A 16,884-nucleotide genomic window follows, 5' to 3' on the forward strand; every position below is an offset into this window, starting at 1 on the left:
AGGAACTTGAGGATGACATCAGTAACGTGAAGACACAACTCGATGATGAGTGCCCAGGGTAGACCATCTGCTTCGCGGCAGCCTACCTTCCCAGGAGGTAGTGGAACAGGGGTCCCTGGAGTCAGCGGCAGTAGCAGTCAGTCAGTGCTGACTGTTGGGGGAAAATCAGCTACTCTGCGGTGTGGCAGTTTTTCATCAAGTATCCGGAGGATGTTAACATGGCCACATGAAATTTAAAAAAATATCTTTAATCTTTTCAATTGTGAGGCCCTATGGCCTCGTCAGGCTGCCGCCACCTCCAGACTGTGTAATTCTGTCTCCTCATGCTGGTGCCACCTCCAGGCTGTGTCATTGTGCCGCCATGTGGTCTCCTCATGCTGCTGGCACATTACATAAGAATTGTATGTTAATCTATTTAAAATCTTCAATTAAAAAAATGTTAAATATATCTTTAATCTTTTCAATTATGAGGCCCACTTCCAGGCTGTCATTCCGCCACTATATGGTCTCCTCATGCTGCTGCCACTTCCAGGCTGTCATTCTGCCTCTATATGGTCTCCTCATGCTGCTGCAACCTCCAGGCTGTGTCACTCTGCTGCCATTTGGTCTCCACCGGCTCATGTCAGTTTTTTTATATTTTCGACCCAAATAATTTCATATCGACCAAAACATTTTTCTGAAAATTCTGCTTATGGGACAAATACATTTTTTTTATTTTATATTTTGTATATACCTCAGATATATTGGTAGAACCACTACGAGTTTAAGACAGCGTATTAATGGCCATAGATTTAATATACGCCATGGCTTTAACCTCCATAGTGTATCTAGGCACTTTAATCTTCAACATAATAGAGATCCAACACTATTAAGAATAACACCTCTTGAAAAGATTCCAAATAATAACTATAAACTATTATGTAATAAGGAGATGTTTTGGATCTTTAAATTGAACACCTTAATGCCCCGGGGTTAAACGAATCATTAGAACAAGTGTATTGATTTTCTTCCTTTGTGTATTAAGTATTTGACGCGTATTTTATATGATATGTAAATATTGTGGAATACATTTTAAAGTTACCTGTTTACATGAAAGAATGTGGATATGTGTGTATGTACACGCGCGTGCGTTGGCATATGTGTGTACGTATGCACATAGATATATGTATGTATATATATATTTTATTTATCTTTTTTTTTTATTTTTATTTTTTACAATGTTAAATCAAGTATACACCTTTGATTGAGATGTGATTTGTTAGAATATGCCTTATGTGTTTTATGTGATATATATGTGCGATGTGAGTATGGGTGTGTATGTTGGCATATGTGTGGGTGTATTGAGTGTGTTATACATATATGCGTACGTATGTGTATGCTTTCATGCACTTGCATGTATATATGTATATTATATATATATATACAATTTTTACATTTGTATCCTATTTATATTATATTATATCATCATTGTATGTTTTTAATTGAATATGTTTCTCTTTATGTATTATTTACCTCCTTTGTGTAAACATGTCCGTAGGATAGGCGTTTTTGGTTCTTAAACAATTTATCCATAGTTATTCCAGCGCGTTCCACTCTGGAGCGCATCGGGTCCTCGATACATCAGATGCGCAGGCGTTCAGCATTCTACCTATCTCCGCTTGCGCATTGGAGGTATGCGCTCCATTGTGGAACGCATCATTCCGGAAGGTCGGCGGGTGATCCTCGATCACGTGGCGATATTCATCACGTGGTCGCGGGTCCCATTGCCGTAACTTCCGGCTTTCCTCTCTTAGGAGGAAACCAGCATACCACTGGGTATCACGTGATCTATGATCACGTGACCCGGGAACATGTGACCTGCAGAACCGGATCTGCAGGTCCTCAAACTACCATTTTATTAGAACAAAAGAACCAATTAACACGCCTCTACCCCGGACATGGTATGTATATAAGGGGGCTATTATCACTTTGTCTTGTTATATGCCTGAGGAAGGAGGCGATCCTGTAAGCCCTCCGAAACGCGTCGCAATAAATCCTATCCTACTCATCCACAGGCTTTTTGGCCATTTTGTCATACTCTCCTGGAAGGGGATGATGTGAAAGGTAACTTTACCTACACATCTCCCCTAGTGAAGTAAGTTCATCTCAGTGATAATCTACTAAAATATGGTTTGACTGTTATCATGTTTTGAACTGTCTCCGAGCGCTGGTTTTTCTATTTGTCTTTTTTTTACATTTTTTTAAATAAAATTCAATCATCACTGGTCCTCATATGTTATTTCTGGAATTACCACAAGAATCCAAAGAAACAGATTGGACAAGCATTTCATACTGGCAGGATCTACCCAGGGGTCAGGCCTGCACCACTGAGAGGGAGTACGAACTGACACACTACTCTAAAATTGTGCTGCTCTGCGGCCTACATAGGCTGCCACCACCTCCAGACTGTGTCATTGTGCTGCTATATGGTCTCCTCATACTGCTGCCATATCCAGGCTCTATCACAGTGCCGCCCTATGGCGCAACCTCTAGGCTCTGTCATTCATTGTGTCACCATGTGATCTTCTTGTTATATTGATCTTGTAGTTTGACAGTAAACGCTTCAGGCACCCGGGACACTCAGTCATGAGCATGGGGGGGATTAAAGGCAGGGGCTGGGACAGGTGGTAGCTGGCCTCTTGGCGGACCGTCGGCTCAATTTTAAGATACAAGTACAAGCTTTTTCACTGCAGCAACTTATACATTGCAGCAATTATACACTATTGGAGCTGGAATTACCAGACTTGCACCCGACTTTCCCTCCAATGGGTCCTCAAAAAAGTATTTAAAGCTTGTTCATTCCAATTACCAGGCTCTGTCATTGTGCCGCTCTGCGGCAGTGATTCTAATAGCGATGTCTGTAATCTGCATGTTATACTGAATAACAGTATTATTTCACTACCCCAGCACACATCCTATGCCTGTTACGACAAGGCAAAGTGTTCTACACCCCTATTGGGGCTCTCTGTAGCCTGGAAATAGCCGTTTTAAAAGCAATTCGCTACCAATAAATTCGGACCGGACCAAATTTTTTCAATAAATTCGGCGAATCGGCCGAATCAAATTTTTCTAAAATTCGCTCATCTCTAATCATAGTGTCTATTAAGCATAATGGGATTTTTTTCTGAATATTGTTATTGGTGTCCTATCCTCTGGAGAGGCAATACGATCTGATCAGTGGGGGTCCGACTGCTGGCACCTCAATCAGCTGATCCATAGGGGGGGAGCAGAACCCCCACCAGTCAGATATTGATGGCCTATTCTAAGGAACATAGATTTGTGCAGCACAAAACCACCAATAGTGGGAGCAAACTGTAGACAGATTTACACAATACTAGCTGTTTGCTGCCCCTAGTGGCCTTTTTTTTCATAAAGACAATAATAATAAAATAGTATTCAATAAGAACCCTTGATTCTTTGAGAAAATCCATTTCTTACCGTGTTGTTCTTCTCTTGTTTAGCCGTCTGCCTTCTGTTAGTATAAAGCTAAATCACCCATTAATTATTTCTCTGTACACAGCAATTTGCCGCCATCCATGCGGAAGAAATATGGAATGCGTGGCCCCCAATGTTTGTAAATGTAAGCCGGGCTTCTCTGGATACAACTGTCAGGCGGGTAAGGGGCCGCATGCGGTCATTTGTCCCAGTAAAATGTTTACAGCTGAGAACATTGAGCTTCCTTCTAATGAGAGCTGATCTTCTGCAGCTGTGTGTCGGCCAGACTGCAAGAACCGTGGGAAGTGCGTGAGGCCCAACGTGTGTGAGTGCGCGACCGGCTATGGAGGGGCCACCTGTGAAGAAGGTGACTGCCAGCACTTACTGTACTATAATATCCCAACTCATCTGCTATATCACTAGGGTACAATATAACAGAGGCATCACGGGGCCCCAATGTAGAGTCCTGGTAGCACCTTTGTAGTAATGTAGTACCCCTTGATGTACCTTTAAAATCCCCAATAGATGACACCTTGATGTACCTCTAACGCCCCCTATAGATGACCCCTTGATGTACCTCTAACACCCCCTATAGATGATCCCTTGATGTATCTCCAACACCCCCTATAGATGACCCCTGATGTATCTCTAACACCCCCTATAAATGACCCCTTGATGTACCTCTAACACCCCCTATAGATGACCCCTTGATGTACCTCTAACACTCACTATAGATGACCCCTTGATGTAACTCTAACACCCCTATAGATGACCCCTTAATGTATCTCTAACACCACCTATAGATTACCCCTTGATGTACCTCTAACACCCCCTATAGATGACCCTTTGATGTACCTCTATCACCCCTATAGATGGCCCATTGCTTTATCTCCAACACTCCTATAGATGACCCTTTGATGTATCCCTATCACCCCTATAGATGACCCCTTGATGTATCTCTATCACCCCTATAGATGACCCCTTGATGTATCTCTATCACTCCTATAGATGACCCCTTGATATATCTCTATCACCCCTATAGATGACCCCTTGATGTATCTCCATCACCCCTAGAGATGACCCCTTGATGTATCTCTATCACCCCTATAGATGACCCCTTGATTTATCTCTAATACCCTTATAGATGACTCCTTGATGTATCTCTAACACCCCTATAGATGACCCATTGATGTACCTCTAACACCCCCTATAGATGACCCATTGATGTATCTCTAACACTCTCTATAGATGACCCCTTGATGTATCTCTATCACCCCTATAGATGACCCCTTGATGTACCCCTAACACCCCCTATAGATGACTCCTTGATGTATCTCTAACACCCCTATAGATGACCCATTGATGTATCTCTAACACCCCTATAGATGACCCCTTGATGTCTCACTATCACCCCTATAGATGACCCCTTGATGTATCTCTAACACCCCTATAGATGACCCCTTGATGTATCTTTAACACCCCCTATAGATGACCCCTTGATGTCCCTCTATCACCCCTATATGATGACCCCTTGATGTATCTCTAACACCCCCTATAGATGACCCCTTGATGTCCCTCTATCACCCCTATATGATGACCCCTTGATGTACATCTAAACACCCCCTATAGATGACCCCTTGATGTATCTCTAACACCCCCTATAGATGATCCCTTGATGTATCTCTAACATCCCCTATAGATGACCCCTTGGTGTATCTCTATCACCCCTATAGATGACCCCTTGATGTTCCTCTAACACCCCCTATAGATGACCCCTTGATCTATCTCTATCACCCCTATAGATGACCCCCTTATGTATCTCTCTCACCCCTATAGATGAAACCTTGATGTCCCTCTATCACCCCTATAGATGACCCATTGATGTATCTCTAACACCCTCTATAGATGACCCCTTGATGTACCTTTAACACCCCCTATAGATGACCCCTTGATGTCCCTCTATCACCCCTATAGATGACCCATTGATGTATCTCTAACACCCCCTATAGATGACCCCTTGATGTATCTCTATCACCCCTATAGATGACCCCTTGATGTTCCTCTAACACCCCCTATAGATGACCCCTTGATGTCTCTATCACCCCTATAGATGACCCCTTGATGTCTCTCTATCACCCCTATAGATGACCCCTTTATGTATCTCTCTCACCCCTATAGATGACCCCTTGATGTCCCTCTATCACCCCTATAGATGACCCATTGATGTATCTCTAACACCCTCTATAGATGACCCCTTGATGTACCTCTAACACCCCCTATAGATGACCCCTTGATGTACCTCTATCACCCCCTATAGATGACCCCTTGATGTGTCTCTAACACCCCTATAGATGACCCCTTGATGTATCTCTATCACCCCTATAGATGACCGCTTGATATATATCTATCACCCCTATAGATGACCCCTTGATGTATCTCTATCACCCCTATAGATGACCCCTTGATGTATCTCTATCACCCCTATAGATGACCCCTTGATGTATCTCTAATACACCTATAGATGACTCCTTGATGTATCTCTAACACCCCTATAAATGACCCATTGATGTATCTCTAACACCCCCTATAGATGACCCATTGATGTATCTCTAACACTCTCTATAGATGACCCCTTGATGTATCTCTATCACCCCTATAGATGACCCCTTGATGTACCCCTAACACCCCCTATAGATGACTCCTTGATGTATCTCTAACACCCCTATAGATGACCCATTGATGTATCTCTAACACCCCTATAGATGACCCCTTGATGTCTCACTATCACCCCTATAGATGACCCCTTGATGTATCTCTAACACCCCTATAGATGACCCCTTGATGTATCTTTAACACCCCCTATAGATGACCCCTTGATGTCCCTCTATCACCCCTATATGATGACCCCTTGATGTATCTCTAACACCCCCTATAGATGACCCCTTGATGTCCCTCTATCACCCCTATATGATGACCCCTTGATGTACATCTAAACACCCCCTATAGATGACCCCTTGATGTATCTCTAACACCCCCTATAGATGACCCCTTGATGTATCTCTAACACCCCCTATAGATGATCCCTTGATGTATCTCTAACATCCCCTATAGATGACCCCTTGGTGTATCTCTATCACCCCTATAGATGACCCCTTGATGTTCCTCTAACACCCCCTATAGATGACCCCTTGATCTATCTCTATCACCCCTATAGATGACCCCCTTATGTATCTCTCTCACCCCTATAGATGAAACCTTGATGTCCCTCTATCACCCCTATAGATGACCCATTGATGTATCTCTAACACCCTCTATAGATGACCCCTTGATGTACCTTTAACACCCCCTATAGATGACCCCTTGATGTCCCTCTATCACCCCTATAGATGACCCATTGATGTATCTCTAACACCCCCTATAGATGACCCCTTGATGTATCTCTATCACCCCTATAGATGACCCCTTGATGTTCCTCTAACACCCCCTATAGATGACCCCTTGATGTCTCTATCACCCCTATAGATGACCCCTTGATGTCTCTCTATCACCCCTATAGATGACCCCTTTATGTATCTCTCTCACCCCTATAGATGACCCCTTGATGTCCCTCTATCACCCCTATAGATGACCCATTGATGTATCTCTAACACCCTCTATAGATGACCCCTTGATGTACCTCTAACACCCCCTATAGATGACCCCTTGATGTACCTCTATCACCCCCTATAGATGACCCCTTGATGTATCTCTATCACCCCTATAGATGACCGCTTGATATATATCTATCACCCCTATAGATGACCCCTTGATGTATCTCTATCACCCCTATAGATGACCCCTTGATGTATCTCTATCACCCCTATAGATGACCCCTTGATGTATCTCTAATACACCTATAGATGACTCCTTGATGTATCTCTAACACCCCTATAAATGACCCATTGATGTATCTCTAACACCCCCTATAGATGACCCATTGATGTATCTCTAACACTCTCTATAGATGACCCCTTGATGTACCCCTAACACCCCCTATAGATGACTCCTTGATGTATCTCTAACACCCCTATAGATGACCCATTGATGTATCTCTAACACCCCTATAGATGACCCCTTGATGTCTCACTATCACCCCTATAGATGACCCCTTGATGTATCTCTAACACCCCTATAGATGACCCCTTGATGTATCTCTAACACCCCCTATAGATGACCCCTTGATGTCCCTCTATCACCCCTATATGATGACCCCTTGATGTACATCTAAACACCCCCTATAGATGACCCCTTGATGTATCTCTAACACCCCCTATAGATGACCCCTTGATGTATCTCTAACACCCCCTATAGATGACCCCTTGATGTATCTCTAACACCCCCTATAGATGATCCCTTGATGTATCTCTAACATCCCCTATAGATGACCCCTTGGTGTATCTCTATCACCCCTATAGATGACCCCTTGATGTTCCTCTAACACCCCCTATAGATGACCCCTTGATGTATCTCTATCACCCCTATAGATGACCCCCTTATGTATCTCTCTCACCCCTATAGATGACACCTTTATGTCCCTCTATCACCCCCTATAGATGACCCCTTGATGTATCTCTAACAACCCTATAGATGACCCCTTGATGTATCTCTAACACCCCTATAGATGACCCCTTGATGTATCTCTATCACCCCTATATGAAGACCCCTTGATGTATCTCTAACACTCTTTATAGATGACCCCTTGATGTACCTCTAACACCCCTATAAATGACCCCTTGATGTATCTCTAACACTCTCTATAGATGACCCCTTGATGTACCTCTAACGCCCCCTATAGATGACCCCTTGATGTATCTCTAACACCCCCTATAGATGACCCCTTGATGTTCCTCTAACACCCCCTATAGATGACCCCTTGGTGTCTCTTTCATCCCTATAGATGACCCCTTGATGTATCTCTAACACCCCTATAGATGACCCCTTGATGTACCTCTAACACCCCCTATAGATGACCCCTTTATGTATCTCTATCACCCCTATAGATGACACCTTTATGTCCCTCTATCACCCCTATATGATGACCCCTTGATGTACATCTAAACACCCCCTATAGATGACCCCTTGATGTACCTCTAACACCCCTATAGATGACCCCTTGATGTATCTCTAACACCCCTATAGATGACCCCTTGATGTACCTCTAACACCCCTATAGATGACCCCTTAATGTATATCTAACACCCCTATACATGACCCCTTGATGTCCCTCTATCACCCCTATAGATGACCCCTTGATGTATCTCTAACACCCCCTATAGATGACCCCTTGATGTTCCTCTAACACCCCCTATAGATGACCCCTTGATGTATCTCTATCACCCCTATAGATGACCCCTTAATGTATCTCTAACACCCCTATAGATGACCCCTTGATGTCCCTCTATCACCCCTATAGATGACCCATTGATGTATCTCTAACACCCTCTATAGATGACCCCTTGATGTACCTCTAACACCCCCTATAGATGACACCTTTATGTCCCTCTATCACCCCTATATGATGACCCCTTGATGTACATCTAAACACCCCCTATAGATGACCCCTTGATGTACCTCTAACACCCCTATAGATGACCCCTTGATGTATCTCTAACACCCCCTATAGATGACCCCTTGATGTATATCTAACACCCCTATACATGACCCCTTGATGTCCCTCTATCACCCCTATAGATGACCCCTTGATGTATCTCTATCACCCCTATAGATGACCCCTTGATGTTCCTCTAACACCCCCTATAGATGACCCCTTGATGTATCTCTATCACCCCTATAGATGACCCCTTGATGTATCTCTAACACCCCTATAGATGACCCCTTGATGTCTCTCTATCACCCCTATAGATGACCCCTTTATGTATCTCTAACACCCCTATAGATGACCCCTTGATGTCCCTCTATCACCCCTATAGATGACCCATTGATGTATCTCTAACACCCTCTATAGATGACCCCTTGATGTATCTCTAACACCCCTATAGATGACCCCTTGATGTACCTCTAACACCCCCTATAGATGACCCCTTGATGTATCTCTAACACCCCTATAGATGACCCCTTGATGTACCTCTAACACCCCCTATAGATGACCCCTTGATGTACCTCTAACACCCCCTATAGATGACACCTTTATGTCCCTCTATCACCCCTATATGATGACCCCTTGATGTACATCTAAACACCCCCTATAGATGACCCCTTGATGTACCTCTAACACCCCTATAGATGACCCCTTGATGTATCTCTAACACCCCCTATAGATGACCCCTTGATGTATCTCTAACACCCCTATACATGACCCCTTGATGTCCCTCTATCACCCCTATAGATTACCCCTTGATGTATCTCTAACACCCCCTATAGATGACCCCTTGATGTTCCTCTAACACCCCCTATAGATGACCCCTTGATGTATCTCTATCACCCCTATAGATGACCCCTTGATGTATCTCTAACACCCCTATAGATGACCCCTTGATGTCTCTCTATCACCCCTATAGATGACCCCTTGATGTCTCACTATCACCCCTATAGATGACCCCTTGATGTATCTCTAACACCCCTATAGATGACCCCTTGATGTATCTCTAACACCCCCTATAGATGACCCCTTGATGTCCCTCTATCACCCCTATATGATGACCCCTTGATGTACATCTAAACACCCCCTATAGATGACCCCTTGATGTATCTCTAACACCCCCTATAGATGACCCCTTGATGTTCCTCTAACACCCCCTATAGATGACCCCTTTATGTATCTCTATCACCCCTATAGATGACCCCTTAATGTCCCTCTAACACCCCCTATAGATGACCCCTTGATGTATCTCTATCACCCCTATAGATGACCCATTGATGTATCTCTAACACCCTCTATAGATGACACCTTTATGTCCCTCTATCACCCCTATATGATGACCCCTTGATGTACATCTAAACACCCCCTATAGATGACCCCTTGATGTATCTCTATCACCCCTATAGATGACCCCTTGATGTATCTCTATCACCCCTATAGATGACCCCTTGATGTACCTCTAACACCCCTTATAGATGACCCCTTGATGTACCTCTTACACCCCCTATAGATGACCCCTTGATGTACCTCTAACACCCTCTATAGATGACCCCTTGATGTATCTCTATCACCCCTATATGAAGACCCCTTGATGTATCTCTAACACCCCCTATAGATGACCCCTTGATGTACCTCTATCACCCCTATATGATGACCCCTTGATGTACCTCTATCACCCCTATATGATGACCCCTTTATGTACCTCTATCACCCCTATATGATGACCCCTTAATGTACCTCTATCACCCCTATATGATGACCCCTTGATGTACCTCTATCACCCCTATATGATGACCCCTTGATGTACCTCTAACACCCCCTATAGATGACCCCTTGATGTACCTCTAACACTCCCTATAGATGACCCCTTGATGTACCTCTATCACCCCTATATGATGACCCCCTTGATGTCCATCTATCACCCCTATAGATGACCCCCTTGATGTCCCTCTAACACCCCCTATAGATGACCCCCTTGATGTCCCTCTAACACCCCCTATAGATGACCCCTTGATGTACCTCTAACACCCCCTATAGAAAGCTCCTTGATGTAAGAGAAACTCCTTGATTTTAGAAACTACACAATGTACCTTGCAAAACTATTGATAACCTCCCCCCTTATGGTGATTTTAGTGTTTTGTTTTTTTTTCTCCAAAAACAAAACAAGTCAAGTGGGATATTGAGGCGCTATTTGCTTCCATCTTCACAGAAAACACTGCCTCCTGCTGGTAGTTAGTGGTACTTCAATTCCAGACAGCAGACATTCTAAGTAGAGAGACAGCAGACACGTATATTACAGTATTTTATGCACATATAAGGCATACACAGTGGAGATATGTAGATGCTGATTATTATTATTATCAATAATATAATTATTATTATTTGCAGCTTTCTGTGATCCACCCTGTGAACATGGAGGCGTCTGTCAGGCCAGGAATGTCTGCTCCTGCCCGTTTGGTTTTGTTGGACCCCGATGTGAAACAAGTAAGACTTGTCCGTAGCTGGAGGCCATTTCTAATATTACAGAGCTCCAAAGCTGATGTTTCTCTCATCATAGTATTTAAAGGGGTACTCCGGAGGCCATGCCCCCTCAATGTAAGTCTATGGGAGACTTCCATAGACTTGCATTGAGGGGGCATTGCCGTGACGTCTCGAGCGGGGGGTGACCGTGACATCACGAGACTCCGCCCCGCATCACCAGTCATCCGGCATGGAGCGAAGTCCGCTCCGTGCACTGGATGTCTAGGGTACCACAGCCGATCAGACATCTTATCCCCTATCCTTTGCTCCGTGCCGGATGACTGGCGATGTGGGGGGGGGGGGGGGGGGGGGGGGAGGCTTGTGACATCACGGCCACGTCCCGCTCGTGAAATCACGGCCATGTTCCCTCAATGCAAGTCTATGGGAGGGGGCGTGACGGACGTCACGCCCCCTCCCACAGACTTCCATTGAGGGGACATGGCCGTGATGTCACGAGCGTGGCGTGGCCGTGACATCACGACCCTCTGTTGCTGCACCGGATGCTCTAAACGAATGCCACCACAATAAGATGTCTAGGGGCGGAGTACCCCTTTAAATAGAGAGATAGCTGAAAAAAGTGTGGAACACTGGTGCAGCTTTGGATGTGACTGGAGAATAATACTGAATGTAGATGAGATATATACAAACATCCAGTGTATTTTTGTTTTTTCCCCAATAGTGGTGTGCAACCGTCACTGTGAAAATGGAGGCAAATGTGTGGCCCCTGATGTTTGCAAGTGCAAGCCTGGCTGGAGTGGACCCACCTGCGGCTCATGTAGGTATAACAGGTTGTGCGCTGTTGTGTAATTATGGCTTTGACCTTCTGGAAGTTTCTCCCATCTGCACTCAGGATCTTTGGAGCTCTGGCACCATTGGGTTCTTGGTCTCCCCTCTTACCAAGACTCTTCTACCTCCGATTACTTATTTGGTGGGTGGCAGCTCTAGGAAGAGTCCTGGTTGTTCCTTCTTCTTCCACATAAGAATTATGGAGGCCACTGAGCTCTTGGGAACTTTCACTGCAGCAGAAATATTTTTTATCCCATCTGCAGCTCCACACAATCCTGTCTCCGATCTCTACAGGCAGTACTTTCCTCCTCATTTCTTTGTGTTTGCTGTAATTTACATTGTCAGCTGTGAGACCTTATATACACAGGACTGTGTCTGAGCTCTACAGGCAGTTCTTTCAGCCTCATGTCTTGGTGTTTGCTCTTATACACATTGTCAGCTGTGAGACCTTATATAGACAGGGCTGTGTCTGAGCTCTACAGGCAGTTTTTCTCATGGTTTGGTGTTTGCTCTGATATACATTGTCAGCTGTGAGACCTTATATAAACAGGCCTGTGTCTGAGCTCTACAGGCAGTTCTTTCCACCTCGTGTCTTGGTGTTTGCTCTGATATACATTGTCAGCTGTGAGACCTTATATAGACAGGGCTGTGTTTGAGCTCTACAGGCAGTTCTTTCCCCCTCATGTCTTGGTGTTTGCTCTGATATACATTGTCAGCTGTGAGACCTTATATAGACAGGGCTGTGTCTGAGCTCTACAGGCAGTTCTCTTCGCCTCATGGCTTGGTGTTTGCTCTGATATACATTGTCAGCTGTGAGACCTTATGTAGACAGGGCTGTGTCTGAGCTCTACAGGCAGTTCTTTCCCTCTCATGGCTTGGTGTTTGCTCTGATATACACTGTCAGCTGTGAGATCTTATATAGACAGGGCTGTGTCTGAGCTCTACATGCAGTTCTTTCCTCCTCATGTCTTGGTGTTTGCTCTGATACACATTGTCATCTGTGAGATCTTATATAGACAGGGCTGTGACTGAGCTCTACAGGCAGTTCTTTCCTCCTCATGTCTTGGTGTTTGCTCTGATACACATTGTCATCTGTGAGATCTTATATAGACAGGGCTGTGACTGAGCTCTACAGGCAGTTCTTTCCTCCTCATGTCTTGGTGTTTGCTCTGATATACATTGTCAGCTGTGAGACCTTATATAGACAGGACTGTGTCTGAGCTCTACAGGCAATTCTTTCCCTCTCATGGCTTGGTGTTTGCTCTGATATACATTGTCAGCTGTGAGACCTTATATAGACAGGGCTGGGTCTGAGCTCTACAGGCAGTTCTTTCCCTCTCATGGCTTGGTGTTTGCTCTGATATACATTGTCAGCTGTGAGACCTTATATAGACAGGGCTGTGTCTGAGCTCTACAGACAGTTCTTTCCCCCTCATGTCTTGGTTTGTGCTCTGATATACATTGTCAGCTGTGAGATCTTATATAGACAGGACTGTGTCTGAGCTCTACAGGCAGTTCTTTCCCCCTCATGTCTTGGTGTTTGCTCTGATATATGTTGTCAGCTGTGAGATCTTATATAGACAGGACTGTGTCTGAGCTTTACAGGCAGTTCTTTCCTCCTCATGGCTTGGTGTTTGCTCTGATATACATTGTCAGCTGTGAGACCTTATATAGACAGGACTGTGTCTGAGCTCTACAGGCAGTTCTTTCCCCCTCATGTCTTGGTGTTTGCTCTGATATATGTTGTCAGCTGTGAGATCTTATATAGACAGGACTGTGTCTGAGCTCTACAGGCAGTTCTTTCCTCCTCATGGCTTGGTGTTTGCTCTGATATACATTGTCAGCTGTGAGACCTTATATAGACAGGGCTGTGTCTGAACTCTACAGGCAGTTCTTTCCCCCTCATGTCTTGGTGTTTGCTCTGATATACATTGTCAGATGTGAGATCTTATATAGACAGTGCTGTGTCTGAGCTCTACAGGCAGTTCTTTCGCTCTCATAGCTTGGTGTTTGCTCTGATATACATTGTCAGCTGTGAGATCTTATATAGACAGGGCTGTGTCTGAGCTCTACAGGCAGTTCTTTCTACCTCATGGCTTGGTGTTTGATCTGATATACATCGTCAGCTGTGAGACCTTATATAGACAGGGCTGTGTCTGAGCTCTACAGGCAGTTCTTTTCCTCTCATGGCTTGGTGTTTGCTCTGATATACATTGTCAGCTGTGAGATCTTATATAGACATGGCTGTGTCTGAGCTCTACAGGCAGTTCTTTCCCCCTCATGTCTTGGTGTTTGGTCTGATATACATTGTCAGCTGTGAGACCTTATATAGACAGGACTGTGTCTCCCCAAATCCTGTCCAATCAGCTGAATGTACCCCCAAATGACTCCAACCAAGGTGGAGAAACATGTCAGAGATGATCATGATACATTTCTATTTTTCATGTGTTGTAGTAAAGGGTCTGAATACTTATGTCAAAATTTAGCAAATTTTAAAGGAGATCTGCCTCAAAAGACAACTTAACCCCTATCCACAGGATAAGGGGTAAGTGTCTGAGGGCTGGGGTGGTCCGACCGCTGGGACCCCCCCGCAATCTCCTGCACGGGGCCCCGCATCTCTATGTGAGCGGCGAATGCGCGTAGTGTTGACCTCTCTGATGTCACCAGTACGCCCCCTGCATTCCCCCTCCCCAAACAGTTCTATGGGAGAGCCGCGGCAGAGCAATGGCCCCGTGCAGGAGATCGTAGGGGGTCCCAGCGGTCGGACCCCCCCCCCCCAGATCAAACACTTATCCCCTATCCTGTGGATAAGGGATAAGTTGTTTCTTTAAAGGGGTACTCCACTGCTCAGCGTTTGGAACAAACTGTTGGAACGCTGGAGCCGGGAGCTCGTCATATCATAGTCCCACCCCCTCATGACATCAAGCCCCACCCCCTCAATGCAAGTCTATGGGAGGGGCGTGACGCCCCCTCCCATAGACTTGCATTGAGGGGGTGGGGCCTGATGTCATGAGGGGGCGGGACTATGACATCGCAAGCTCCCGGCTCTGACTCCAGCGTTCGGAACAGTTTGTTCCAAACGCTGAGCAGCGGAGTACCCCTTTAAGTTTTTATTTGTTTTCATAAAAGTAGAAATTTTAAATATTTCTAAAATTCTATTTCCACATTCTCATTATATGGGAACTGAGGCAGAATTATGAAGGTCATTATTTATTTATGTATGTATTTATTTGTTTATATATTTGTTTATATATTTATTTATGTATGTATTTATTTGTTTATGTATTTGTTTATATATTTATTTATGTATGTATGTATTTATTTGTTTATATATTTATTTATGTATTTATTTATGTATGTATTTATTTGTTTATATATTTGTTTATGTATTTATTTATGTATGTATTTATTTGTTTATATATTTGTTTATGTATTTATTTATGTATGTATTTATTTGTTTATATATTTGTTTATATATTTATTTATGTATGTATTTATTTGTTTATATATTTGTTTATGTATTTATTTATGTATGTATTTATTTGTTTATATATTTATTTATGTATGAATTTATTTAGATGCAAAATCTAAAAATGTTGCAGTATCTTGTGATACCTTTTTTTTATTGGACTAACACAATTTTGTTCCTTTTTATTTATTTTTTTTACTAACATAATTTATTTCTTTATGTATTTATTTGTTTTAGCACAATGAGATATATAACAAACTGTTAAAAAAAAGTTAACAGGGTCTGAAAACTTTCCCGAAAGACATTGGGATCAAAATATTTATTTAAATGTCAGTTATCGTACATGTTGCTTCCGGAATTATAAGAAACTCTGTCTCAATGTGGTGAATCTACTTTCCTGCCCCATGGCAAAATTAAAATAAAAAATAAATAAAAAACAACAACAACAACAAAACAGCGCCACCCCTGTCCTTTAGGTTGTGTGTTGTATTGCTGCTCATTTCCAATGAAGTGAATGGAGCTACGTTGTAATGGCGCCACCCCCATCTACAGGTTGTGTGTGGTATTAAAGCTCAGTTACATTTAAAGGGGTACTCCGGTGGAAAACTTTTTTTTTCTTTTTTAATCAACTGGTGCCAGAAAGTTAAACAGATTTGTAATTTGCTACTATTAAAAAATCTTAATCCTTCCAGTACTTATTAGCTGCTGAATACTACAGAGGAAATTCTTTTCTTTTTGGAACACAGAGCTCTCTGCTGACATCAAGATCACAGTGCTCTCTGCTGTCATTTCTGTCCATTTTAGGAACTGTCCAGAGCAGCATATGTTTGCTATGGGGATTTTCTCCTACTCTGGGCAGTTTTTAACCCCTTAACGACGCAGGACATATATTTACGTCCTGCGCCGGCTCCCGCGATATGAAGCGGGATCGCGCCGCGATCCTGCATCATATCGCTTCGGTCCTGGCGCTCATCAACGGCCAGGACCCGCGGCTAAT

The 16,884-nt window shown here is 43.8% G+C and overlaps 1 protein-coding gene across 1 annotated transcript in view; it reads left to right on the plus strand.

Moving 5' to 3' along the window:
* Nucleotides 1-16,884, plus strand: part of VWDE (von Willebrand factor D and EGF domains) — a 157,427-nt gene that overhangs the window by 122,614 nt on the left and 17,929 nt on the right. Inside the window, exons 22-25 of the mRNA XM_056518916.1 lie at nt 3,560-3,655; nt 3,746-3,841; nt 11,501-11,596; nt 12,312-12,407. Coding sequence (XP_056374891.1) covers nt 3,560-3,655; nt 3,746-3,841; nt 11,501-11,596; nt 12,312-12,407 — 384 coding nt within the window. The remainder of the gene's footprint in view (nt 1-3,559; nt 3,656-3,745; nt 3,842-11,500; nt 11,597-12,311; nt 12,408-16,884) is intronic.

This window comes from Hyla sarda, chromosome 5 (genome assembly GCF_029499605.1).
Source record: "Hyla sarda isolate aHylSar1 chromosome 5, aHylSar1.hap1, whole genome shotgun sequence".
In the NCBI taxonomy this organism is placed as follows: Eukaryota; Metazoa; Chordata; class Amphibia; order Anura; family Hylidae; genus Hyla; species Hyla sarda.